Raw genomic sequence first — 27,180 nt, 5'->3', positions numbered from 1 at the left:
GCTTTACTTAAAAGGGATGGCTGGGTGTGATAATTCCTATTTCTTTTGCTGTTTAGGACTGCTGGGAGCATATGAATGAATGAATGAATGAACCAATCTTTCTTTGCGTCAGCCATCGGCCATAGCAATAAAACAACAACGCGATATACAAAGAAAAGAAATAAAAAGTCGATTATATAAAATACATTTTATGGTTTTGAATCAATAGTCAACTACTGGATCTTATTCTAATTGCCCCAACTACTGGATCTTATTCTAATTGCCCCATCTAAAAGCCTTGCAGCCTTTGCTGTCACCTGCTCATCTTGATCTGACAAGAGAAAGGACACTGTGGCAGTGGCTGGGCGACCCAGAATGGACAATAAAAGAGGGGTGATCACCTCATTCCTCAAGTCTTTATAAAGAGTGCAAGCCAGAAGGCCTATTAAACTGTCCTGTACTCCTTTGTCAGTTTACTGCAGGGCTGGGGGCCTTGTCGCCCTCCAGGTGCTGCTGAACTACAACTCCCATTATCCTTCCCCATTAGTCTTGGGGGTTCATGGGAGTTGGAGTCCAACATCTGAAGGGCTCCCAGCAAAGGTTCTCCCCATCCTTTTTGCAGGGTTTTGAAATTCCAAGGGATTTCACAGATTGTATTTTTAAATACTGTACCTAATTCACAAAATCAAATGAGTTGGCAGTAACAAGAAGCACATGTATCATGTTTGAAGGGTACATAGGCAGGCACTGTAGAGACAAGTACCAAAACTCAACATGATAACAACTCTTCACACGCATTCAATAGTTTCTTTGGGAAGAGTGTAAGTTATGTAGTGTACCCAAAACCCACAGCCCAATCCTCTATACAGCATTGTCTGTGGCCCCCAAGCCCCAGCCTGCTAGTATCCACAGATTATTCATTAGTCTTTAATTGCTGAGTCAGAGCCCACTACCAGCTCACAAGCTGGTCTCAGGTGGGTCGCAATAAAATAAATGAGCATCAGCAGTATTACCCCCATATATCTATGGTGAAAAGAAAAATTCCTGCCTGCTTGTTTTGGTTAAAGATGAGTCCTGTGTCAGAAAAGGTTGAAAGCTACCCTAACCTATGTTTACAGCTGTTAATATGAGTTTTGAAAAAGCAAAAGAAAGCCCAGAGATATTCAGGCTGTTTAATTATTTGTCCCAATCCCAAATTCCACACTTGTGCAATGTGATCAAGGTAAACACATGTCTGGAAGTCACCCGGCCTATAAAACACCCTCTCTGCTGGCTCTCCTCCATCAGACTCAAACCTATTTCCAGCTAGAGTTATTATGCTCCTTGTTTAGCAGGTATTCTTTAACAAATGTATAAAACCGTGTCACAGCCTGAGGCCATCAAAGCACAACGAACAATGAATACTATTCCTACAAACTTTTTTCACAAAAAAATCTTAAGATATAAAATTAATATTCCATAAATGTCTGGGTAACTCCTCAAGGAAAGACTTCTTAAACCAAAACATTCAGTTGGCAACTAGCCATCAAGACACTTAGGTGCCTGTCTAATTTCGGCTGATAATTGATTCCAGATTGCTGGTTCTAGTACAATCTAAGCATGTGTTAGTCTCAGTGGTGACCCATCTGAAGAGCACATGTACCCTTAAGTAACCTGGTCCCAAGCTGTTGAGGGGGCTAAGTCTAGGCCAGTTGCACTACTTCTACCCCTGCCACTGACGACTGTGCTGTTGAATGAGTTGGGATTTACCAGGGGAATTGAAAGAGGCTGCGTGCACATGCATAAACACTACCATTCAGAACAGAAACCACAAGAGTCAGCAGAGAGAAATTTATTAAACTCATTCCATACCAGTTCACAACAGTTTTGGCAAACAGGACAGGCACACGAACAGGACAGGCTCGCACGGACACTATGCGCCTGCAGTAATATTCATTCCACAAAGTACAGAGGCTTAGAAGGAGCTGGGGCATGTAGTTTGGACAAAAACATATAACTTTACTTGTCAGTTCTCAAGGATGAAAGCTGCCCAGCCAAATGACAAGCACACACACCATGTGGAAATGATATTCAAAACTGGAGCTGTGGACAGTCTGTTCACACACATGACATGTTAGTGTATCTGGTGGTGGTGGGGACATTAAGCTCTACACCACGGGTGAGGGACCCCACAGCCCTCCAGATGTTATTGAACTACAACTCCCATCCTTCCCAACAACTGGGCACCCTGGCTAAGGGATCATGGGAGTCGGAGTTCAACAACATCCTGAGGGTCCACCTATTCCCCCCCCCTACTATAAAAAGTTTCATTTTTCCAGATACTGGCAGGTCAAGGAATGTACAAGGAGTGAAGGAATTAGGGGAGCAGAGGGAGAGAAGAGACGGGTGTTAAAAAAAATCAGGTGATACAGGAGAGAGTAAGATCAGAATGCTGTGAAAACTGCGCCCTTTCAAGAATTCAGATGCTGCTCCTTTCCAAGGACAGTTCCACAGACTCTGCTGTTTTGCTCCTCCCTGTCAAGTTGGGGGAGCCACAAGTCAAACTAGGCCACATACGGGAAACTGAGCAGGAGCCCTTCCAAGGGAGCCAGCCTGAGTTCCCGTACACTCAGCTGTTTCTTCTCCTCCGTGGGCTGCGTGCTGAGCTCCACTGTGACTTGGTCTGGGAGGGGAGGGGACGTCACTATGGAGATGGTCTGGTCCCTGGGAGCAAAGTTGAGGACCACTAGGTAGCGCTTGTTCTGGTCCCAGACCCGCAAGTAGGCAAAGACACTCGGGTTGCTGGTTTCAGCCTCTGTGTAGTCACCATGAAGGAGGGAGCGCTCCTTCCCCCGCAGCTCGCTCAGCTGCTTGAAGAACGACAAGACCGAAGCTGGGTCGCTGTTCTGCGACTGCAGGGATTGTGCAGAAGGGGTAAGGGAAGAAAGAGAGAAAGGAGAGAGACAAGGGGAAAGTTATTCATTAACCACTTCTAGCTTTACCGGCGTTAAAAATCTAAAAACTGCTTAGCGATTAAGGCTGCATACACACTATAAACTTAAAGTGCAAGCAAACAGAAATCCTGGGAACTGCAGTTTGCTAGGGGTACTGCTGGGAATTGTAGCTCTGTGTGCGTTAAACTACAGTTCCCAGGATTATTGCAGGGAGGAAGGTGAATGCGCTTTAAATGTATGGTGTGAATGCAGCCTAAACTTCTGCCCACCAGACACTGGGGGCAAGCAGCAAGGGAAAGCTCTCCCGCTCAGGCAGAGGTCCAGGGCCCCAATTCAGCAGAAGGAGCAAGGAGGAGCCCCAAACACAGCAGGACCAGATTTCCCCTGTTTTGAGGTAAGTGAAGGCATGGGCAGACATCAGCACCAGAGGCCCTCCATGCTGGACCGTTAAGTCCAGAGTCTAAAAATGACCTAACTGGCACCAGTGGTCTATACTACACGGGGCTTGGCTCCTGAGTTATCTGGCTGGACTTTGTCTGGAGAAGAATGGGAACAGAGGAGACTGCCTTGCACCCAGGTTCAACCCCCAGTCCCTGCAGGAGGGCTGGGAATGCCACATGCCTCGAAACCTGGAGAGCTGCTGCCAGTCAGTGTGGGCAATACAAAGCCAGATAGACCAATGACCTGACTCAGTGCAAGGCAGTCTTTCTGATGTTCCTATGACAAGAGGGGGCTGTTGCCTTCATGCCCTGCTGGTGAGCTTCATGGGAGCATCCGGCTGACCACAGTTAGAAGCAGGACGCTAAGCTAGATGGAGTTTTGGTTGGCATTAAGCTGATAATTTTGGGGATATATTTATTTGTGACATGCTGGCAGGTGTCCTCATGTCATTTGCAAATTACTGGCAAGAGCCACCCACATTTCTTCCATCAGTTCTGCAACTCACCTGCACAGTGACATTGCTGGCTGCTGTGTTAACCTGCTGCTGATTTGCTTTCGAGAAGCCAAAGTTTGCCGAATTATCCCACTGCATACGAATGACACTGGAGGCTGCAGGCTGGAGGGAGAAAAGAACTTACTATTAGCATGGCTGCAATTTGGGGGGGAGGGTGTCAGAAAAAGAGAAGACCCATCACACACGACCCATTGCAGCACCTTAAAAACCACCACCACCACCAGTGTTTTGCAGGAAGAAATCTGAATTTCCAAGTTCAAAAAACCACAATGCAAATTAACGTTTTTGTTCATTAAATTTGCCCAGATTCCATGCTGCCCCCGGAGGCTTGACACATTATAAAAACACAAGAGTTTGCATTTCCGCATGTGATGTGGGATGGAATACGATGGCTATGTTCTCTATCCACTGTGAAAGGCAGTATCTGGGAATCAAACACTGCTTGAGAGCTTTCCAGAAGAGCATCTGGTTGGGCTGCCTGAAAATGCTAGAGCAGATGGGATTTGGCATGATCCAGCAAGGTTCTTCTTATGTTGTGGGGAGGTTACTGGGCCAGATCTGATCCCCTAAGAAAGAGAGGGGGAATCTGAGCCCCACAGATTACAACTCCCAAAATCCCTGACCATCAGCCAAGCTGACCAGGGCTGATGGCCACAGGACCCTTATCTCTGATTTACCCTTCTGTAAGTGCATTTAATATGTGATCCCTGATTGGCTGAGACATCTGTCCAGAACAGAAGGCGAACCCTGTGGCCTTCCACATGCTGGACTGTAACTCACACCCTCCCTGACCATCGGCCCTGCTGTTTGGGGCTGATGAGAGCTGGGTGTTCAGCAACAACTGAAGGACCACAGTTCCCCATCCCTGCCCTGGCAGCTCCAACATGTTACAGACTCAGGATCTGCTCCCTGCACCCAGAGCAAGCCTTAAAATGGTCCAACAAATGGATATTGCTGCTTGAGCACCCGCCCACAGAGCAGCTGGCTGTTGTTTGTGCACCTCCTGCTAGGAACCATGGGAACTCCGGAAACAGCAGGCCCCTTCGCAATGCATTTGTTGTGCTGCCAAGATTTTTGTTTTCATAAAGTGAAAACTACAATCCTTTGGCACGAACTGGGTTATCCAGCAGCAGGGGCCACAACAAGCACTTTCTCTGGTTTCTCTCCACTCTTCAAAAACAGTGTACCCACATTTACATGCCTATGGCTGACGAAAAGGCAGGTGCCTTTCCACTGGGCTGCCTGGTATAGAATCAGACCATTGGCCCACCTAGCTTCCTGAAACCACCAGACAGAAGAACCGAAAACTTGCCTCCGCTGCTGTATCTCCTCAGCCTCATTGACCCTTCCTGCTCCCACGCACCCGTTGCAAAACAACAGACCCAACAGACTTTGCTGCCTGAAGCAAAGGACATGCAGGTTCCTCGCACAGACTACTGCTTGCATCTTGCTTAGAACTACAGGGCGTTGCCTTATACAGAGTCTAACCGTTGGGTCCATTGAGTTCAGTATTATCTACAATGACTGGCAGCAGCTCTCCAGGGTTTCAGGTGGGGGGAAATTGCCAGCCCTACCCAGAAGCAGAGAACCGAACCTGCCTGTGACGTACACACTCTACCCCACCCTATCTGCCCCTCCACCCATCAGCAAAGCACCCAGACCCTGACATCGCATCCCTACCTGTCCCGGCAGGTCCCGCAGCCCGATCTCATCTCCGTAGTCTGTGAAGGGCGTCCCTGGCAGTGTGTAGAGCAGCAGGTGGAAGAGGCGAAGGAGAGGCTCGCCCATTGGAGAGGCCAAGTGGCCAATGTCGGGTCTTCCCACCTGCAGGAGGAGGACAGAGAGTCAGCATTCAATCAAGCTTGGGTTAGAATGGGGCCATTGGAGGAGCAGCAGCAGTAGCTGTGTGGTCTACACCTGCAAATGTCCCTCCTTCCTCTGCCTGCTCACCTTCAATTCACCCGTGGCCTCCTTGGATTTCAACCATACGTGGCTGAAGCATACGATGGTTGAAATTCCGCGAGGCAAATGCAAGCAGGGCAGGCAACTGAAAAACTCTCTTTTTCCACTGGGTTTTCCCAACAGGGGCCAGCCACATCTCATCCCCCCCCCCCCGATCTCTCTCACACTCACACACCCCTTCATCCAGGCCTGTGCAGAGCTTGTCTGAGGCCCGGGGGTGGGAGTTTCGTGATAATAACACTGTAAACTCAAACAAAAAAGCAGCCACTCCCTGGCGGGGGGGGGGGGGCAGCCAGCTTAGCCCTTTGAGGGCTGGGGCAGTGTACCCAGCTGCCCCTACCATCTGCACAAGACTGCTTCCAACCACACACAGGCCACAAACGGCGGCCAACCACTCCCCTTGCTCTCTTTCACCCACAAACACACACGTATGCAGACACAACCACAGAGTTGCCACTCACACTCCAACTGGGCCACTTGTCTCCAGCTTCTTGGATGTACTGGCGTATCATCTTGGCAGCTGCTTCCCCTCGTGTGCTGTCTTCTTGGCTGCCTTTCACCAGCCCCAGGAGGTACGGGCTGCTCAGCAGATCCACGCCTGTGGTCTCGTTGAGGAGGGAGAAGATGCCCTCGGCATCCTGCCTGCGTGTCACTGCAATGAGCACCCTGAAAGGAGGAGCAGAGAGAGAGATGGAGATCAGTGGAGGCTGGTCCATTAGGGCACTTACCCCATTGATCTCAGTCTGCCCTCACCCAACCCCCACCTGCCTGCTTTCCTGCCTACAACCAGTCTGGGATGGGGGTGGCCCTGCCTCTCAGCTTCCTCCTCCTCAGTCTCAGTGTTGCCCTTGTAGAAATCAGCAGGAAGGGCGAAACTAGAATTAGGTGGCTGTGCCTGTGATTGGCTCTGGCTATGCCTCCTGCTTCTGCCCCACCAGCCAATGGGCACCAGCCACCGCTGAGAGATGGCTCAAACGAAAGACCGCCATGGGAGGCAGCTGAGTGACATCAAGGTGGCACAAGCAGCGGGCCAAGCACAGCACAATTGATTTTACTGTGCTTTCTTATTTCTATTATATATTTTGATGCTTGTTGTATCCCACCTTTCCTCCAAGGAGCTCAAGGCAGCGTACTTGGGCCTCCCCATTTTGTCTGCACAACAACTTTGCGAGGTAGGTTAGGCTGAGAGACAGTGACTGGTCCAAGGTCACCCAGTGAGCTTTATGACTGAGTGGGGATATGAACCTTGATTTTTCTTCCAGATCATAATCCAACAACTACACCATGTTTAGAAGCTGGGTGTTGTTGTTTTTTGCTTTTTGTTTTTTAAATGGAATATGGATCAAATAGGCTTGGGGCTGTCATGTCTCCAGTAGAAGCTCAGAAGGCACTGGGGCTTTTCCGGTGCCCTGTATGGCAGCTTAGTCCTCACTCATAGGAACCAACTCCTAGGAGCTGAGGGATCTTTGGCAGCCTCAGTAAAATATTTGAGGGGACCTGGCCCCCTCAAAGTTGATGAGGATTGCCATTCAAATGGTGTTCGTGCACCACATCACGTGATCAATTATGCACATGATCAATATTGGGCCCCCCAATATTTTATTCAAGTTGGCAACCCTGCTCTCACTCACTATTAGCAAAAAGCAAAATTTTAAAAAGTTAAGAGAAAATGGGGGGTAAGGGGTGGAAATGGCAGAAGAATAGTTTGCTTTGGCACAGATTTATCCACTTGATTTTGTTTTCTTAGGTAAGTCACTATGTATATGCAGCACAGCTTGGGAGCTTAAAGGAGGAGGAGGGGATCAGAACAGGAAGCTGTGCATCTTAGGGGGTGGTACCTACCTGGTGTGGTCGTCCACACTGTATTCTTCTGTCAGGTTCTTCCACTCACTCAGGATTTGGGTGTCCTGAGGAAATAACATGTTCGGCGAGTGAGACAGATGCACGCTGAGGGCAGGAACTTCAAGCTCCACCCCACAACCACTATCCCAAACAGGAAGGAAGGCAGGAAGTGGCCTTATAACTGCTCTGACCTTCTGCATGCAAAGCAGATGTCCTGCCACTGAGCTTCCACTCTGTACAACCCAAAAGTCCCTCCCCCTGTAAGAGAAAACAACCTCCATATATCTGACAAAAGGAGGCTCCCACTCTTTAATACCAGCTCACAAGGAAATTCACTTTGTCCCTTGTGCTCGTGCCCTGAACTGGGGTGGGTGGGGAGAAGGATGAATCAATGGAGATTGGTTGGGATGGGCTCACCACGTACATTTAAATGTTCCACGCCTCCGACCTGGATCCCCGAGACACCTTCCTCCAGCCAGAACGTAATTGCTTCCTGAGGGATGGAAAGGGGAAAAACAGGACCAGACAACCAGTTAGTCCTCAAGGGTCACTAAAAAAGATCCCAAATCCTGTTGTGTTGGTTGATTCCTCCCTCTCAGCCGCTGCTAATTAGCCATTGGTGAATTTAGTTTTATTTAGGTTATAAGGAAATACGCCCACCTGCTATAAGGAACAAGAGTGTTGATTCACATTAAGGAGGCCATTGCTCAGACCATGCAGGCTGCTATCTCAGCCTACCTTACAGGATTGTTGCAAGGCCAGGAATGCTATGTGCACTGCCCCAAGTTGCTTGAGAGATGGGTATATGTGACCAATTACAGGTTTGTTTAGTTTTTAAATTCGATCTAAAGTATTTAGACTCAAACCAGTTAGCTCTGTTGGTCAGAGCGTGGTGCTGATAATGCCAAGGTCGCAGGTTCAAACCCTTTATGGGCCACCTGCATAGTCCTCCATTGCAGGGGGTTGGACTAGATGACCCTTGGGGTCCCTTCCAATGCTACAATTCTATGATATTTAATGTTTGGTGCTTTACTGAAGTTTTATATCATTTGTTGGAAGCCACCCAGAGTGGCGGCCGCCCAGACTGGGGCAACCCAGTCAGATGGGTGGCACATTAATAATAAAATTTCTATAAATCAGATGGGGGGAACCTTAGACCTGGGGGTGGGCAAGCAAGCAGCAACTCTCCTCACCTGTGATACCCAGGCACAGGTGTAAAGAAATTCCTCCCCACCGCCACCCAATAAAGGTGGCAACCTTAAGATCGTCCCAATGCTCCACTGTGTGCTTTTTCTTCCTCACCTTCATTTTGTCCTGCAAATCTCTGTTAAGACTGATCTCCTGGCTGAACCAAGGCGACTGGCTGCGATAGTTGGGGGTCAGATCCAAAACCACCTTCAAGCCTAAAAGAGGAGGCAAGGCACATCACAAGTCAGAAAGGTGACGCCTAGAACTTCTGCAGAGACCTCTTGCTGGCACTGCAGCCAGGGATATAAGAGCAAGATCCTGGCTGATGGATCAGGCCAAAGCCCAGAATCCTGTTCTCACAGTGGCTAAACAGAGTCCTTAACAGGAAGCCACCAAGCAGAATTTGAGCACAATAGCACCTCTCCTCCCTTGCGATTCCCAGAAACTGGTATTCAGAAGCAGAGCAATGGCTAGTAGCCATTGTGGTTACGCTTGGCCCTTACTTTTTTTCTTTGCCACCTGCAGGACTTCCCGGAACTCATCCAGAGTCCCATATCTTTTGTCAATGTCCTTGAGGTTGGTTCCGGCCTGGTCGTTTTCAGGATTGACGTGGAGAGGCCCAATCACCAAACCTTTCACTTTGAGTTTACTTAAATAATCCATTTGCTGCTTCAGACCTGGAGTGACAGGAAGAAAGCAAAGGTGTTATTGGGGGGGGGGGAATAAAGGTTGGGCTGCTAGTGCAGCAAGAGAGTTGATCCCCTGCTCAATTCTAGCTCCAGGGATGATGTAGGACTCAGCCAGCACAGTTAAAAGCCCAACTATGGCCACAGACTTAACAAGCTGAGTTTGGAGGATCAAATCCTGACTTTACAAGCAAGAATGTGCGCGCGCACTGTGGCTTCTTGGCACAAATTTTGCCCCTCCTTTTGTGTGAGCAGTGACTCGAGCCAGGAACCATAGTTTCCTGTTACATCCAAACTGGGAAACATTGGCTTACACAAATCATAGCTTGTTTGGAAGACACTAGCCACAGTTCCCAGTTTGCACAGAGCAAGGAAGCCATGCTTAAGTGAAGTTTCTCAGTTTGCTTCCCAGTCTGCAACAGAGCACAGCAGTTGTGTGCGACGGAAACATAATGAGTAAATAAATAAATCCAGCAGAGCCTTCCAGCCCTCAGTGCTGTAGAGACAAACTTGAAAATTATATGAGCCAATAGTTTATACAATGGTTTCCCAAGTCCTCCTTAGTGTCAGTTTGGAACTTTCTGTTGTTAAGATTTAAAAGGTCAGAGAATTTAACAGGGCTGAGGAGGAGGACTATTTATAGAAGACATTATAGAAGACTATACGCTGGCTCCCTCGGCCAGTAAAGTGAGATGAGCGCCGCAACCCCAAGAGTCGTCCGTGACTGGACCTAATGGTCAGGTGTCCCTTTACCTTTACCTTTAGAGGACCACTGGGAGACCCGGGTTCAAATTATTACTGTGCCATGGAGTTTAGTGGGTGGCCAGGCAGTCTCTCAGTCTAACCTACCTCACAGGGAAGCTGTGAGAGTAAACTTGAGGAAGAGAAAAAGACATGTATGCTACCTTAAGAGTGATGGATTGAGACCCTGAGAGAACAGGGTAAATTCCCACTCAGGAATGGGACTCAGTGGGTGACCTTGAGGGGTCAGTCGCAGTGTCTCTGCCTAAGCTACCTCACAGATTTGTTGTGTTGATAAAAACAGAAACCAGAGAAACAATGCATGCCACCCTGAGGGCCTTGAAAATGGCTCTATATCTCCTCTCAGTCTCCTCTTTACCAGACTAAACATGCCCAATTCCCTCAACTGTTCCTAATAAGGCTTGGTTTCTAGACCCGTGATCATCTTGGTTGCCCTTCTCTGCACACGTTCCAGCTTGCTAATAATATCCTTAAACTGTGGTGCCAGGACTGGACACAGTACTCCAGGTGTGGTCTGGCCACGGCACAGAGGAATGGTACCATTATTTGGTTTAATTGGTTCGTTTTTGTTCTTATTTTTATATTGTAATTTTATGTTGTGAACTGCCCTGAGATCTACAGATGAAGGGCAATATATAAACTTTGGTAATAAATAATAATAATAATAATGAAGAATCTAAATGTAATAAGAAGTCCGCTCCCAGCCCAGTTTTGCTTATTTGTTCTATTATATTTATTATAAATCATATTAATTAATAACTGGCCCGGGAACAAACTTCCAAACTCAAAGGGATGTTTGTGAGGGAGAAAATAACCCCTTCCTGAGCTTTGGATGCCCCCCCAACCCCCAAATGCACTTAGAGCTGAGCAAATAAGGACACAGGTTCACACAACCAGCCACGAGGCTCTATCTGCCTAATCTCCAGAGGAAGCAGGGTCAGAGTGAGACAGTGGAGGAAAGGAAGTGGAGCCCTGCAAATCGTTTACCCAGCCAGCCGCCTCCGTGCTGAGTCAGCGTCCCGCTGACGTCAGGAACTGATGAAACAAAGGCCAGTGGTTGCTTCAAAGCCGGATAGAACCGGCTGCTTGGCACAGGGAAGTCTGGCTGGTACCAGTCTGCAGATGGGCAGCCAGCAAAGGGGGGGGGGCAGCTGCTAATCACATGTACTCAGAGCACTGCTGAGCACAGCAAGAAAAGCCCAATAGGGAGATCCTGAACTGCCCAGGAGGCGATTTTCAGAGCCATAGAAGCCTCATTGCGGGACTTGCCTGCAATGACCTTAGCCAGCAACTCTGCATTGAAAAATAGTTCTTTTGACTGCAGTGGAGAGGAATAGGCAGAGTGCATTAAGGGCAGACAAGCATAGGTCCCGGGTTATATTCCAGGAACCTTCTCAAGTTTTGTTTACAGCAGATCAGTTACTTCTGAGCAACACCACCCTGTTAACTAGCTTGGAGGGCAGATATTCATGATGCCCCGCCCCACTCCCAGGCATTCAAGGCTGTTGAGTGAAAAGGGAAGAGTCCTTGACTGGCATTCACACAAGCACTGTGCCCACTAATTACATCACATTACTACTAAGAAGTCTGGACCTGCAAGTCCGCAATAAATTTTCCAAGAAGGTGGGGGGGGGATCAGGTTAGTTTCTGAACACACAAAAATAGTGCTCATACTTGTTGTCTCACGTCTCGGGTTCTACAAATGCTAGATACTTGCTCTTTTTTTGGAAAGTTGGGAATTTGGAAACGATGGTATCTCAACCATCTGAGCTGTTCCAATGCTGAGCCACAACCCTTCAAATAGAGTGTCCTTAAGAGCATAGGAAGCCGGCTGCTACTGAGTCAGACCACTGGGTCTACCAGCTTAGTGCTGTCTACACTGACTGGCAGCAGCTTCCCAGAGGTCTCTCCCAGCTCTACCTGGAGATGCTGGGGATTGAACCAGAGACCTTCTGAGTGCAAGGCTTTTATTATTGAGCCGCTGCCCTCTCCTGCAATGGAATAGCTAGGACTTGTGGGGAGGAGAGACCCCCACGTCCCCCCCTTGCAGCACCCACCTGCCAGGTCGCCCACGTTGTCGTCCCCAGAGTCCTGGAACCCTGCCACATCCTGGATGCGGTAGATGCCGCCTTTCTGCCACCACTCCTGCTTGGGCAGGTCCTTGCAGCGGGGGGCCTGGACGATGATGACGACGGCCCCCGCCAGCATGCCCAGCCAGCCCAGCCAGAAGAGGATGAGGAGCGCCCAGCGGGTGCGCACCCACGTGGGGGTGCCGGCCACCTTGAGCAGCTCTTCCTTGGAGAGCCCAGTGAACTTGGCCACCATGGGGCTTTCCTCCTCCTCCTCCTCGGCCACCTTCACCTTCACGACCCCGTTCTTCTCGCCCAGGCTGCCTGGCGAGCTGGCCAGCGGGGAAGAGGCGTTCATGGGCTGCTTCTCGGTCTCCATCTCGTTGAGCTCCACGTCTTTCATGTCAAGCTCCGTGTCGGGGGTTACACCCGGGGAGGTCATGGTGCCACCTGGGGGAAAGGAAGCAGGCGGTTTGGAAGCGAGAGAGGGGGAGCAGAGGGAGCCCCCTTAGTTCACAAGGCCTTTCTGGGGGGAAAGGCTCTTCTTGACCCAACACACCCGTCTTCCACAGAGACCAGCTTGCCTCTGGGCTACCCTTCCTGGATGAATCCAACTGAGGGTTCATCAAAGGCTTGGCCTCCAAACCTATCCTTGGTGCCCGTGCCCCCCCCCCCGGGGGGGGCACCAAAAGCCCCTCTAGCTTCCCAGCAGCCACAATGAACAGCTACACAGAAAACCTTTCAGCAGGCTCAAACCCTAGCACCTCTCATTTTAGAAATTTAAGGAAAAGTCCATTTTTAAACCTCCGTCCCTCCAAAAACTGCCTATCTTCCTGGATACTAGTAAACCCCCCCTTACAAAGCCCTCTTCAGGAATACCCCCATATGTATGCCAGAGACTAGACCCCCCCCAAAAAAAAACCTCAGCAGCAGCAGTCACTATGCCACCCCTATTAGATCCCTGGGGCCATTAACCCCAAATACATTCCCCTCCCTATTATAAGAGGGGAAATTCACACGCTCTCTAATGGCAACCCTATGGAGAGGGGAAGGGGGATTTTGAACAGAAAGCTCCTTTTACCGAGGCGTTGCGCTGCCCCCCCCCCGGACCCTATCCACCATCCCCCCCCCTCCCCGTAATCCAGATCTTCTCTTCTGCCTTTATCTGCTTTCTGGATACCAACTTTAGGAGGTGTATCTAGTGCGTAGAAGCGGGTTGTAAAATCAGGGGAATGGGGAGCGAGCCCGGCAGGTGGGGTCTCTCCAATCTCTACCTGGAACGATCCGGAACTTGGCTCCTCGAGGAAATCCGGTTCGATCCGATTCTGAGCAAAGCCTCGCCGGCCGGCAGCTAAAATAGGCTCGGAGCCTCCGCCCCCGTCCCGCCCTCCCGGCTCCCCCAGGCCGGCGCTTAAGGTGGAACAGAGCTTGCCTGGCCAACCTCGCGATGGCGAAGGCGTTTGAGTACGTATCATCATCATCCTCACCCCGCAACAAAAAATTGGGACAACAGGTCCATCTTTCTCTCTCTTTGCCTCTAAGAACAGCCAGCCAAATGCTTTTGGGGACTCACGAGAGGCATAGAAGTGAAAGGCAGCCCTCCTCACTGTTTGTCCCAGCCAGTCAACTGCTGAGGTATACTGCCTTTGAACCTGGAGGTTCCATCTAAGCTTTCATGCTCATGAGAACCGAAGGGTTGCTTTGCAGGAGGAGACAGCCAACAGGGATGCTGCTAGGCTGGAGATTATCAAACTGTGGTCCATGGACAACCAGCAACCAGTGAGCTTCATGCTGGTGATCCACAGCGTTTCTGTGGATTCACGATTGAAGATGAGAGACAGTACGTCCATCCTGTTCAATATCCGTGTTGATTTTTTATTTTGTGGGGTTCTTTTTGCTTCTTTTGTTTCTTATACCATTTATTTCACTGTATCGCAATGTTTCTATGAGATTCAAACTTTAATACAGCAAAATGCAATATGCAAGAAATAAAAAGACGGTTATAAGTTTAGGAGGTCACTGTTGGATGGTTGGTGGCCCTGATTGCCTCTCATGGCATCAAATTCCAAATTAACTATGAGCTGAAATCCTTTCATCTGTTATTCAGCTTTATTGGCTATCCCTGAGCTGGGTACACATTGTGCCTTTAAAGCACATTCGGGGCACATTCTTTCCCTCAAAGAATTCTGGGCATGGTAGTTCACCCCTCACAGAGTTAAAATTCCCAGCAACACTTAACAAACTACATTGCCTATAATTCCATGAGGGGAGAGATGAGTTTTCAATGTGCTGTGAAGATATTCTGTGTACGCAACCTTAGAGTTATGAGGAAAATGGTGACACAGAAAGACAGACTTCCCCCATTTACTTTCTCCACACCAAACACCCACTTATAATACCTCTAATATATGCCACTGGCACATTAACCTTCCTTCTCAACTAAAATGCCCTGGAAGTTTCCTCAAGGAGGTTGCTCCAACCCCCTTGATCACTTTTCTTGTCCTTTTATGAACTTTTTTTTTCCATCTGAGAGCTGCATAGGCCTGCAGGCTTTCCATCCCAGATCGAGGACCTTCTATCAATTGTTAAAAGGAAGGAAGTCAATAAATAACAAAAATTAAACAATTCAAGTAAGAAAATAGCTTCCCAGCCAGTTTCTCATCATTCAATGCTCCATTCTTAAGTGCTGCTCAGGCAAGGCAAAAATGGGAAGAGGAAAGTGGGGGCAATTTTCAGATCCTTCCTTGCTATACAATTTCAGCTCCAAGACAGAACTGTACCAGAAGCGAAGAGGGCGGGAGTCAGTCAGACTTTGAGCCTCTGTGGCGGCATCTGTGGGGAGATCAAAGGTGTAGACATCCGCCTTGGGACAATTGCAAGAAGCAACTGATTATTCCCTGCCTTAAATTGGGTGCTTTCAAGTGCAAACAATGTTCCTTTGAGGAGTGGGCAGCAGGCATGCAATCGTGCAGGGATCCTGTACAACACAGAGGCTAGAACACAGAGGTTGTCAATGTGGGGCCTGTGGGCACACATGCACCCACAGAGGCCTCTCCTGGAGTATCTGCCATGCTGAAATTAGGCTTGAAAGAAGACTCCTGCTGCATTTATCCTAATTTGTTGCAGGTGAATGTAAGCCTGGCTGCTGGATCAAGCGAATAACCCATTTATTCCAGTATCCTGTTGTCACAGAAACCAGTCAGATTCCTAGGGGAGATTAGATGAAGGTAGCTGTTTAATCAGCATTCATCCTGATTTGCTTGTGGGGAGGTTATTTTATTTATTCATTTTATGTTAAAGCATTTAGAAACTGCTGGATATTCTTAAAAACCTCTAAGGTGAGACCCATATGTTGCAGATATTAGTACAAATTTTGAATGCTATTTTTGTGATATACAAACGGCATGAGAAGACTTGGTCTCTTTATTTGTATCATTTATTTTTCCTATGATCCTTGCTAATTAAAGCCAACAAAAAGGTATTTAAAAACCCTCTAAGGTTAGACAACTGTTGAGCCAAAGCAAAGTTTATATCACACACTTTTGAGTGCATTTTCCCCTTTCCTTATCACAAAAAGCGGTTTTGTGTTGCAAGACCTTCCAATCAACAATAATTGTGCAACATGAATTTGGTGACATGTGACTGAATCCCACCTGAAAATAACAACCGTCTATAATCCATGCATAATCTCTTTATCATGTCTCTCCCAAGCACAATTGCCTTTTCTTCCCTTCCCTAAAATAAGAAAAGAAAGCCCCAAACATCTTATCATTTCTTTACAGTGCTTACTTAGCTTGTCATAAATTGTGCAGGCTCAGCGCGGCCTCAGCTGATCTTGGAATTCCTTTGGTAAGAAGAAAAAATAGATTTTTTTTTCCCAGCAAGAAGCCAGCCGCTCCAGAGTCTTCCACCTTAAGCTGCATCTCCTGACTCAGCAAAACTTGTCAAAGCTCCAGTCCTCCTCTCTCTCTCTTTCCTCTTTCCCTCCCTTCCCCCCATCCCAATGTTCATTGCTAGGGCAGTAAACAACTCTCAGACAAGCCAAGACTGAAAGCAGACTTTGGCTCTTTTAACTTGACCTCCCTCTCCCCTCAAGCTAAGTGGATTTTGTCCCTGCTGCCAAAACATCCTAACACCTAAACTGGGGGGGGGGGGTGTCAGTGCCTCCACCCACACAAGCCATTTTGTACATCTAACAGACCTGCATATATTTGTGAAGGGTTAAAGGTAAAGGGACCCCTGACTGTTAGGTCCAGGCGCAGAGGACTCTGGGGTTGCGGCGCTCATCTTGCTTTACTGGCCAAGGGAGCCGGCGTACAGTTTCCGGGTCATGTGGCCAGCATGACTAAGCCGCTTCTGGCGAACCAGAGCAGCGCACGGAAACGCCGTTTACCTTCCCGCCGGAGCGGTACCTATTTATCTACTTGCGCTTTGATGTGCTTTCAAACTGCTAGGTTGGCAGGAGCACGGACCGAGCAACGGGAGCTCACCCGTCGCGGGGATTCGAACCGCTGACCTTCTGATTGGCAAGTCCTAGGCTTTGTGGTTTAACCCACAGCACCACCCACGTCCCTTTGTGAAGGGTTGGTGGACCCAAAAAGCCCAGCAAGAGGGGATTCAGTAACCCTGTGAGGTAGCTTAGGCTGAGAGACAAATGACTGGCCCAAGGTAACCCAGACGGTTTAATCATGGCTAAGTGGGTGATTTGAACCCTGGTCTCCCATGGTGTGATGTCACTCACGCGTGTTGTGGGGCGTGCTGACATGTTGTGCTGATGCTCCAAGGCATGTGTACATGCTGCCGCAGAACTTTGGTGGGCCCCAGCCCCTTCAGTGAAAATTTGGGGGGCCTCGGTCCCCACAGCCCCTGATAAATGGCACTCCTGACTGGCATCATGGACCAAGGCATGTCTGGGTAGTAATCAGTTGGCCTGGAATAGCACTCCCCAACATTATATATTATAAAAAATAGTTGTATTTGTATTTTGTACGCACATTCCACCTATAGTATTGCTCATCTTTTAGTAGAGTGCATTGGCTTTCTTAATATCTTACTGGATGCACATTTTATGGATTTTGTATTTATGTTTTTAATGTTTGCTTGTTTTAAATTTCTGTGTTATCCAGTTCAGTCACTTTAAAACGTCCTTTTGTATAAAATGACTGATAATAATAATAAAAAATAGGGACTTCGGGGGGGGGGATTTCTGGAAGGCGCCGGTTCATCCTGGATCTTCAGCAATCAACAATTTTGGAGTTTTTTCTAACTAAAAAAAGCTGGTTTTACTTTTTGAAATATGGCAATCCTAAATAAATAATAATATTGATACATGTCTGATTTTTTTTGTCAGCTCCACATTGTTGGAAAGCAGGGTATAAGTCTTAACTACTTATACTACTTAAATAAATATAAACATTCTGGCCAGTTGTGCTTGTCAACCCAAGGGAGAAACCATCTGACCTCAATATCTTATTTCTAGAGGACCTGGGCAAAGAATGCTGGCAGAATGGAATCTCCTCTTTTTTCCTTAGCAATTTTCTCCCAACTCCTGAAGGGCGCTCATTCCTGAGCATCCTCTCTCCCAAGGCTCTTAAACTCCAACCGTTCGTTCCTCTTTTGATTTCCATCAAATACCTGTCCAACATTTGGGTCAGGCTTCCATCACGTTCAGGCTTGTGTTCAGCCCAGGGCTGGAGGAGGAGGAGGAGAGGTGGGAGGAAGCCTCAACAGGGGTGAGGCTGCCCCAGAGCTAAGTAAGGGATCCACGTGCTTCTCACCCCACGTTGCTGGGAAGGAGGCCGGCCTGCAGGCCAGATCTTGTAGCCTCTATAAAGGCCTGGGCTCCGAGCCAGCTTTGAATCCCAGATCTGAAATCCCATCGGAGCAGTCAGGCATCTCAAAGCAGGGATAAAGCAAGGCACACATAACAATTAATGTCCTTTTTTCTGGTTGCCCTTTTCAGGGCCTAGCAGCTATTAGAGCCGGATTAACCATGATGCTATGTGGGGCCTCATTGTGTGGGGCAGGGCACTGCTTTGATTTAAATATCTGGATTTTACTGAAGGTCTAAGAGCATCCATTTTGTTTATGGCACTGAACTTGTTGGAAACACAGCTAAAAGATGGTCGCCTTTTTAAAATATGCTCCTGCACCTGTATCTTTTACAGCAAGCTGGTACGTGGCAGCTATGTGGTTAGCCACACTTAGGACAGGTGTGTAGGGGACCTTTGACTCACCAGATGTTGAACCACAATTCTCTGTGTCCCCAGCCATTGGCCACGTTTGCTAGGAGTGCTAGGAGTTGCGGTTTAGCAACTCCTGGAAGGCCAAAGGAACTTAGGGAAACCTGAGGTGGCCCTCCAGACCTCTCTATCTGGCCCTTGGGACTTTCTGCAGGCCTCACACCAGCCCTGCCTTGCACCCTCTTTGGGTGTTCTTGCCTGGCTGCAATGCAACTCTATTAATGCTTCTTGCCAAGATGGACAATTGTGTGTGGGTGCAGAAACTAGCCCACCATACAAAGGTCAAATTCACATTCATTGCTCTGATCACTTTTGCTTTCTACCACTGGCCTGCGGCCCCCAAGTGGTTGCCTAGATGGGAATGCAGCCCTCAGGCTGAAGAAGACTCCCTGTGCCTGACTTAGGGAAATTTCAGTCATCTTACAAAGCAGATGAAGGAACTCTGCAAAAAGAGACAGTAATCCTACCTGATGCACAGAATTCCTGGTGACCCTATTTTTCCCTGCGTTAAGTGCTGTCCTGCCCCAGTGTGTTTACACCATACAATCTTCCTCCCCGAATTCCCAGAACCCTTCCTCCTCCTGCTGTTGTTGTTGTGCTGCTCAATGTTATTCAGAACAAGCAGAAAGGCTGGGTCCTTGCCAGGCTGCGGAAAATAAAGCGGTATGTTATTGCCGCATGTTTATCTGCTTCTCTAACGGACGGTGGTGCACACTCCTGTTGCGTGATCCCGCCGAGACTCACTTGAGTTCATACAGATAAAGGCACTCTTGGCCAGAGAGCAACATGAGTCCCTTCTCTCTCTCTCTCTCTCTCTCTCTCTCTCTCTCTCTCTCTCTCTCCCTCTCTCTCCCCTCCGCCACCCCCTACGGTTCAAAAAGAGCTGAATGCTTTGGCCACAGACCAGTCCACTGAGCTGAAACGGTTTGAAAAATGCTTGCAGTTGTAAACAAACTTTGAACTTTTTATCTGTGTCAGAGATATTACCTTCCCAGCCGCGTTTGCCCCAGAAAGGCAAATGAGCTCGCTCACTTTGGCAACAGTTAGAAAACCTCACAGCCTCCCACTGTTTTGTAACCACCGTGGCTGGTTATTGCAGCACAGGAATCCAGCAGAGAATCCCAGGCAGTAAGATCAGGCTCTCAAATCAGACCTACTTCAGTTCTCATGCTTCCACAGCCCCACCTTGCCAAGTGCGGAGAATCAGTACTGCAGAATTCAACCTCCTGAATTAAGAAACTCCCAAGATTCTAGTCCTTAAGAATACGTACAATGATAGGCCCGAAACTATGCTGAGTACAGATAAACTGCCGAGTACGATTTCTAATGGTCAAAGAGCAGGGCCATAATTCCCAGCATTGTTCTTCCCCCTTCTTGGGCCAACCCCGGAACTCAAGGTCCTTGGGCGCAGAACTTTGTTTGGCAGCAATTCAGGGCTTAAACTTTGGCCTCTGTTACTGCAGGACTGGAAGGAAAGGGAAAGAGTTCAACTGCTCTTAAACAGCAGAGTGTATGAGTCGAATCAAGCTCAAGAGGCTTTGGTTCAAATTCCAGCCCAGTTTGCAATGAAGTTGCATATACACCATACAGCACCCCCCCCCAATAATCTTAGGAACTTGATATTTTATCTGTCAGAGCTACAATACCTAGCACCCTTAACAAACTACAGTTCCCAGGATTCTTGAGGGAGGTGTGTGCTTTACACGTATGGTGTGTACATAGCTTCAGTCTGTCCTGCATGCCCCCTTGGAATCACATCTGTCACAATCACTTAGATCTTGCCTGTGCTATACATTTAAGGCAGAATCATATCAATTTAAACAGTCATGGCTGCCCCAAAGTATTCTGGGAACTGTAGTCTGTTAAGGGTACTGTTAGGAAGCCCCTATTCTCCTCACAGAGCTACAATTGTCAGAGTTCCCTGGGAAGAGAGATGGATAGTTAAACCACTACTGGCAGCTCTTTGAGGGGAGGAAGAGTCTCCTAAGACTACTCTCAGTACTCTTAACAAACTACAGTTCCCAGGATTCTTTGGGGGAAACAGTGCCTGTATAAAGTGGCATGATACTGCTTTAAATGTATTGTGCAGATGAGGCCTTAGTGTACCACTAAGTCAGCTGTGCTGACTGTAGAGGCTGCAAATCACACGCAGGGTGGGCCTAGTGCCAGGGAAGGAAGCAATCCGAGAACCGGCTGTGCCGCCAAAATGCTCTAGTTCTCAGAATCAAAACAATAATAAAAACCCAGAACAGATGTGACATTTCCCTCCTCCCCCCGTGCAGTGAAGGCTTAGAAATACAGTCGCAGACATCCAAGGAATGGAAATTTGGGGGTTGATCATTGGTCCCACTTTGTGCAGGTCTCTATCTTGTGCAGGTCACTGCCTTTACAGTGGTACCTGAAGCAAAGTTCTTAATCTGAAGCACTATTTCTGGGTTGGCGGAGTGTGCAACCTGAAGCGTCTGTAACCTGAAGTGGATGTAACCCGAGGTACCACTGTATGTACTTCTGAGAAGCCCCAAATGAACATTTAAAGCCAAAATGGAAGTTGGCCCGCATATGAGTCTCTACACTTTTTAAAATATGACTCCACCTAGCTCTTAGCCTCTCCTAGCCATGATTGCTCAAGCTACAGCACAGGGCCAATTTGTATTTCCTTTTCTGTCCCCATGTAGTAGCAGTGTCGGGCTTTAAGCTTTCCAGCCAGGCCCCTATTGTTGCACATGCGCATGTTTGCACGAGGGCCCTTCCAAGCTGCCCTAGCCACCTGCCTGAATCTAAAAGAATGAGGGAGGCAGAGGCGCATTTATTTTGTTATGTACTGAAGTTCTCACCCTGGGCCAGCAGGGGGATACTGTAGATAGCTATGCAAATAAGGGATCGAAAGTGACGTTCAGTGATTGGATAGTTTTAGAAAATTGTTACAGTTACATTGTACTGGAGCTCTATATAAGCAGGCTGACTGAACTTCAGTTCAGTTCTGTCCTGGCCTGTGAATAAACAAGAGCTGTTTGAAGAATCGCTGTGTCGTCTGATATGTTCACCCACAACTTAACATATTTGACCTGCACCAGAACTAGGAGTGACCCCCAAACCAGCTAGAGAGACAGCTTGCAGTAGTTTTTAGCATTCCGTGAGTGGTGAACATGGTTGTTGTCAAACCTGCATGTGTTCAGGGCTGCCCTGGGTCACCTAGCCACTTGTTGTGACAACTTCATGGTGAGTTCTAGCACCATTTTTCTTGGAAAAAAGCACTGGTCTCACTGCCTATCCAACTAACCACTGCACTCAGCAGGTGAGGGCCTCCTGCAGATACCGTCTTATCGAAAGGTTGATGCCACACAATGTAAAAATCTGGCTTTTAGTATCATGACAACCACCCTATGGGGGCCCCTCTTGTTAAATATTAGACAGACACCCGCTGAAGACCTTCCTCTTCCAATAAGCCTTTTAAGTAGAGGACTTTCCCAGCCTGTAGCCTCATTGGAATTGTTTGCAAGATGTTTGAACTGTTTTCTTGTTTGTGAGTTTGCCACCCTGGGCTCCTCGGGTTAGGAGGGTGGGATATAAATTGAATAAATAATAAATTGAATATATAGTAAAAGGAAGGAGAGCAGGTGCTGGAGGGCCCTTGAAATAGCTCATCAACAGCACCTCAAGAGGTGAGCAAGCAGGCATACACGTTGCTTTATCATAGCTTTTCCCACCATGTTGAGAATTGTATTTCCAAATCCTCCAACATGCTGAGTCCCAAAACTGGGATGCACGTCTTTCTGTCCATGCTCCTGTGTGATTCACATGACCCACATGAGATGACGGAGCCCAAAATACACATTTTTTTCAGGGCTGTGCTTTCACAATGCCTAAAAATGTATGTTTGGGGGCACCATGCGAGGTTGCGGCCCTGAAAAAAGTGCTTTACTGAGTTCTAACACAATGTTGGATTTATGAGACAGCGTTCCAACTTATCACTATCTGTAGCTGATGCTTCTTCTGTTAAAATCCACCTTAACTAGGTAAGACCTGTGCCCACTTGGTGGTCTGATCAACCATCCAGTTTATTTTAAGATATGAACATGTATAAGCATATCTTCTCAACATCAGCCTTTGAGCTTTCAAATTTTTAGAAAGAAAGAAATAGCACAGTTCTGCAATCAGTGGTTACACTCAGTGAAGTTTTTAAGGTCCAGTCTGCCATTTTGATTCAAAATGGCACCCAACTGTATCAAAACATAGATGAAAACTGGCTCCTCGATCTCAGGAACCATCACACAAAATTTTGATGCAATATCTTAAGAAGTGTCTGAATGCATAGCAAACTGACAAACAACTTTTCAAAATATGCTAATTTACTGGTGTTAGGGGTGGATGTCCCAATAACATTTTATATTGTAATAAAGCATTCAAAATGATTTCTGAGTCATCTTTCTTGACTCAATTAAGCTATCTCCACTAGTCTCTTGGACAATTAAAAACACGTCAAACTAAGTAAAAAGCTGTCCAGGTTAACAGTATTTGCACTTGTTGTAATGAGTAAACAAAATAAATTGGAAAGGAAAGAGAGATGGAAAGATCTGCAAGTTTGAAACAGAAACCCTATGTTAAAATGAAATCTACAAGTCTTTGGGGTTTCTATGGAGGTCTGGAAATACCACGGCAATTACTGAGCATGTGTAAAATAAAATAAAAATCAATGGAACGATGATTCTTTGGAACAATGTACCGCAAGATCACATCCTTGAGCCAGGTGACCCCATCAAGATAAAAAGTGAGGCAGCTGCTCTCATTGGAAGATTTCGGAGTGGTGGTTCTCATACACAAACACTTAACTCAGAGCAGGCTAGGATTACATACTGAATGGGCAAGAGTTCAACGAGGGCATCCATCTGGGTGCCTGTCTCGGATGTCAGGATATTCAGTTCCTTGGTACAGACACACTGTACTGGGTCAGATCTTGGCTTATCTGGGTGTATTCCATATGGTGGTAGCTATAAAGGGGCTTCTCTTACCCTATTGCCTGTGATAACTGGGACTGAATCTGGCACCTTCTGCACACAGTTAAGAGCCTGGCAGCTAGATCCTTCCAAAGGCCCATCTAGTCCAGCATCCTGTTCTCACAGTGGCCAAAGGGATGCCCCAATGGGAAGCCCACCAGTAGCACATAAACGCAACAGCAACTCTCCCCATTTGTGATTCCCAGCAACTGGTATTCAGAGACACATCACTGCCCCCAACAGTGGCGAGAGAATATCACCATCAGGCTTAGCGTCCATTGAGAGCCTTATATTCCATGACTTTGTCTAATCCTCCTTTAAAGCCATCCCAGTTGGTTAGCCATCAATGCCTCTTGTTGGAGCAAACTTTACAGTCCCAAGTACATGCTGTGTGAAGAAAGTACCGGTACTTATTTTTGTTGTCTGTCCCCTGGTTCTGGTATTATGAGGTTTGGGGGTACAGAAACCTTCTCCCAATCCACTTTCTTTACACCATTGTTATCTTAACCCCCCCCCCTCTATTTTAAACACCTTCTGCATGCAAAACAGTGGCTCTGCCACTAAGCTGCAACCTCTCAAACTTGCCTGGGAGTCTCTTCCCTCCATAGCTCAGGGGCTTTGCAAGGAGAAGACCCCTGGTTTAGTCCCTGGCATCTTAAAATTAGAAGGCACAACAGAGTGGGGGCAGAGTTCAAGATTCACAGTGCCTGCAAATGGTAAATTTGTGTCTGGACTGTTCCAGTTCCATAACTCACATTGCCAAATGCCCCCTCATATCCTAAAAGCAATATTCCTAGCACGTTAAAAAACCTTGCACATCCGGGAGGAAGTTAGGCTTACAACCCTTTTTCTTGGTGTACTGGGTTTCTCTTTGCAAGGATTTAGCTCCATTTGTAGAGCATCTGCTTTCCACAATGACATCTCCAGGTCAAGCTGGGAGAGATGCTCTTCCTGAAACCCTGGAGAGCCGCTGCCAGTCAGTGAAGACAGAACTGAGCAAGACGGACCAAGGATTTGAGACAAAATAAGGCAGCTTCTGTGGGACGCGGGTGGCACTGTGGGTTAAACCACAGAGCCTAGGACTTGCTGATCAGAAGGTCGGCGGTTCAAATCCCCACAACGAGGTGAGCTCCCACTGCTCGGTCCCTGCTCCTGCCAACCTAGCAGTTCGAAAGCACGTCAAAGTGCAAGTAGATAAATAGGTACCGCTCCGGCGGGAAGGTAAACGGCGTTTCTGTGCGCTGCTCTGGTTTGCCAGAAGTGGCTTAGTCATGCTGGCCACGTGACCCAGAAGCTGTACACCAGCTCCCTCGGCCAGTAAAGCGAGATGAGCGCCGCAACCCCAGAGTCGGCCACGACTGGACCTAATGGTCAGGGGTCCCTTTACCCTTTACCTTTAAGGCAGCTTCTTATGTTTCTTCTCCCTAATCTGAGTGACTTGCATCACCTTGACTGGACCTAAACGCTTTCAGCAAAATGCTTTGGTCGAGGTCAGAGAGACTTGGGACTTTGGCCTAGTGTTAGGTTAAGCAGTATTCTTCCGCAGCTTCCTAGGGAGGGGCTGCACTGAAACCCTGGAACAATTTAAAATAAAATAAAGGGTGGTTTATTTTGTGGGGTGGGGGAAGGAGAGGAGGGGGTCCGAAAGGCCGGCTCAAGTCAACTGAGCCACCCAAAATGGGACTGTGATATAGCAGGAAGGGGGGGAGGGAGTTGCTGCCATTTTCCAGAATGGAAAGGACAGGGAGAGGAAAGAGAAAACATATGGTTCTTAACTTGCATACTGTTTAATCTGGGGTTGGGATCCTCGGGTTTGAAGGCCAAACGCGGCCCTCTAACCCTATCTGGCCCTTAGAATTATCTTCATGCCACACCCCATCTCCAGCTCTGCTTCAAACACCCTTGAGTGTTTTTGCTTGGCTGAAATGTGCTTCTGAACTCTGGTGATGCCTTGCACTTGCCTGGAAGGAGGCAGGGCCATAGCTGGGGGTGGCGAGGTGGGCCTTGGCCAGTGGTGCAGGCAATGAGGGGGGCACAAAACTGGCTAAAAATATGTCCATAAATATAAATATAAATATAAATATAAATATAAATATAAATATAAATATAAATATAAATATAAATATAAATATAAATATAAATATAAATATAAATATAAATATAAATATAAATATAAATATTGATTATTGCCTCATAAGAAATGATTTTAAATAGAGGGTGAATTGAATGGGTGGAGGGGGGGTGGAGGAGAGGCAGAAAGAGCTAATTTGTCCACGGCTAGGGGGTGCAATTTGGAAGGTTCTGCCAGGGCGCAAGTTCACCTAGCTACAGCTCTGGATGGAGGACAGAGAGGGGAGCATGCCTGAAGAAGCTAGCCTGTTGTACAAAGCTAACATCTACATTAATTGCTCCGGCCATTTTTGCCTCTGGCCCCAGTCACCACTGCCGTGTGGCCCTTGGAAAGATGCCCAGAAGGGAATGCGGCCCTGGGCCTGAAAAAAAGTTTCCCCAACCCTGTGCTAAACCAACATGGTTAGATTGCTTAACAGACGACCCAGGTTCAAATCCTCCACTCGGTCATGAAACTTACTGGGTAGCCTTGGGCTGGTCTCTCCCTCCCTTTCTCTCACCACCTCACCTCCCTCACAGGGGTGTTGTGAAGCTAAAAAGCGACTCGGGGGGGGGCTGTTTGCTGCTGGAGCACCTACAAGACCCCTGTCTACTATTCTATTATTTTTTTTTAGAAGGGGCAGGAAAAATCCTTATAATTAATAATACTATCAAATTGGGTTTCCTATATATGTTAAGAGAGGAGGAGGAGGGTTGGGTGATTAAAAATGGACCCAACATGAAATCCATTGGACAGAGGCCCACAAGGTTATTATTTCGCAAGCCATAAAATGCCTTGAACAAGAGGCTTAACCGACTGCCTCCCTCTGAGCATGCACAGAGTGCCACACTTCTGAGAGCGGGTGGGGGGGCTTTATTCTATCGCCGTTGCTTTTAGAAATTAATGCAAAAGAACAGGGTGGGGAGCGGAAGGGGAGGCTGTGCTGAGAATGGGAAACGCAAGGTTAGCAGGGGCTTCAAAAGCTACTTTCGGAAGCGGCAGACAGTTACCTCGTCTCCCCTCCTTCTCCAGCTCTCTCTTTCCCAGCTGCATATCCGGAGTCTCACCGCCGCCCAGCTCCCCTTTCCACAAGGCGGCCATCTTGATGCCACTAAGACCAACATGTTTCCATGGCAACCAGAGCGGCCAAGGAAGCTTCTGCTCAAGCGGGAAAACAAGACTTGGCAGTGGCTGGTGGGACCACACCAAAATGGAAGAAGACAGGAGACAATTTGGTTGGTCCCCTCTCCCCAGAACATTTGGGGAGGGGGGGGGCAGACAGAAATTCAGCAGGTGAAATGATCATGGAATGGAAAGGCAGTGACAGGGAATGGGGGTGCACAAACTTGACTGTTCAGTGTCTATCACACTTCCTCAGAGACAATGAATCTCAGGGGCAAGGGCCAAGTGTGGCCCTCCAGGCCTCTCTGGCCCTCAGAACTCTCCCCATGCCACACC

The 27,180-nt window shown here is 47.8% G+C and overlaps 1 protein-coding gene across 4 annotated transcripts; it reads right to left on the bottom strand.

Annotated features, from left to right (window-relative positions):
* Window positions 1-1,795: 1,795 nt before the first annotated feature.
* Window positions 1,796-26,900, bottom strand: SLC3A2 (solute carrier family 3 member 2). 4 transcript variants are annotated; one of them, XM_081841056.1, is made up of 10 exons: window positions 26,733-26,900; window positions 12,365-12,826; window positions 9,363-9,536; window positions 8,974-9,074; window positions 8,096-8,164; window positions 7,672-7,736; window positions 6,291-6,495; window positions 5,548-5,691; window positions 3,859-3,969; window positions 1,796-2,870 (listed from the first exon to the last, which is right to left on the bottom strand). In XM_081841056.1, exons 1-10 carry the CDS (start codon window positions 26,821-26,823, stop codon window positions 2,523-2,525), a joined length of 1,770 nt encoding a protein of 589 aa, XP_081697182.1. In that variant the 5' UTR covers window positions 26,824-26,900; the 3' UTR covers window positions 1,796-2,522. The 4 variants fall into 4 exon arrangements, with proteins under 4 accessions (XP_081697182.1, XP_081697184.1, XP_081697183.1 ...); XM_081841058.1 differs by lacking the exon at window positions 26,733-26,900 and adding an exon at window positions 16,166-16,294; XM_081841057.1 differs by lacking the exon at window positions 26,733-26,900 and adding an exon at window positions 13,651-13,799.
* Between the last annotated feature and the right edge of the window lie 280 nt (window positions 26,901-27,180).

This window comes from Podarcis erhardii, assembly GCF_964252035.2.
Source record: "Podarcis erhardii genome assembly, chromosome: 15".
Taxonomy (NCBI): domain Eukaryota; kingdom Metazoa; phylum Chordata; class Lepidosauria; order Squamata; family Lacertidae; genus Podarcis; species Podarcis erhardii.
Note: the sequence above shows the minus strand (reverse complement) of the source record. Positions and strands in the feature narration are given on the sequence as shown.

Coding starts and splice junctions, on each gene's coding strand:
- SLC3A2 (XM_081841056.1), bottom strand. CDS start 26,823: ATGGCCGCCTTGTGGAAAGGGGAGCTGGGCGGCGGTGAGACTCCGGAT. Junction 6,496..7,671: donor AGTGTGGACGACCACACCAG/GTAGGTACCACC, acceptor TCCTCCTTTCAG/GGTGCTCATTGCAGTGACAC. Junction 2,871..3,858: donor CCAGCAATGTCACTGTGCAG/GTGAGTTGCAGA, acceptor CAATCCCTGCAG/TCGCAGAACAGCGACCCAGC.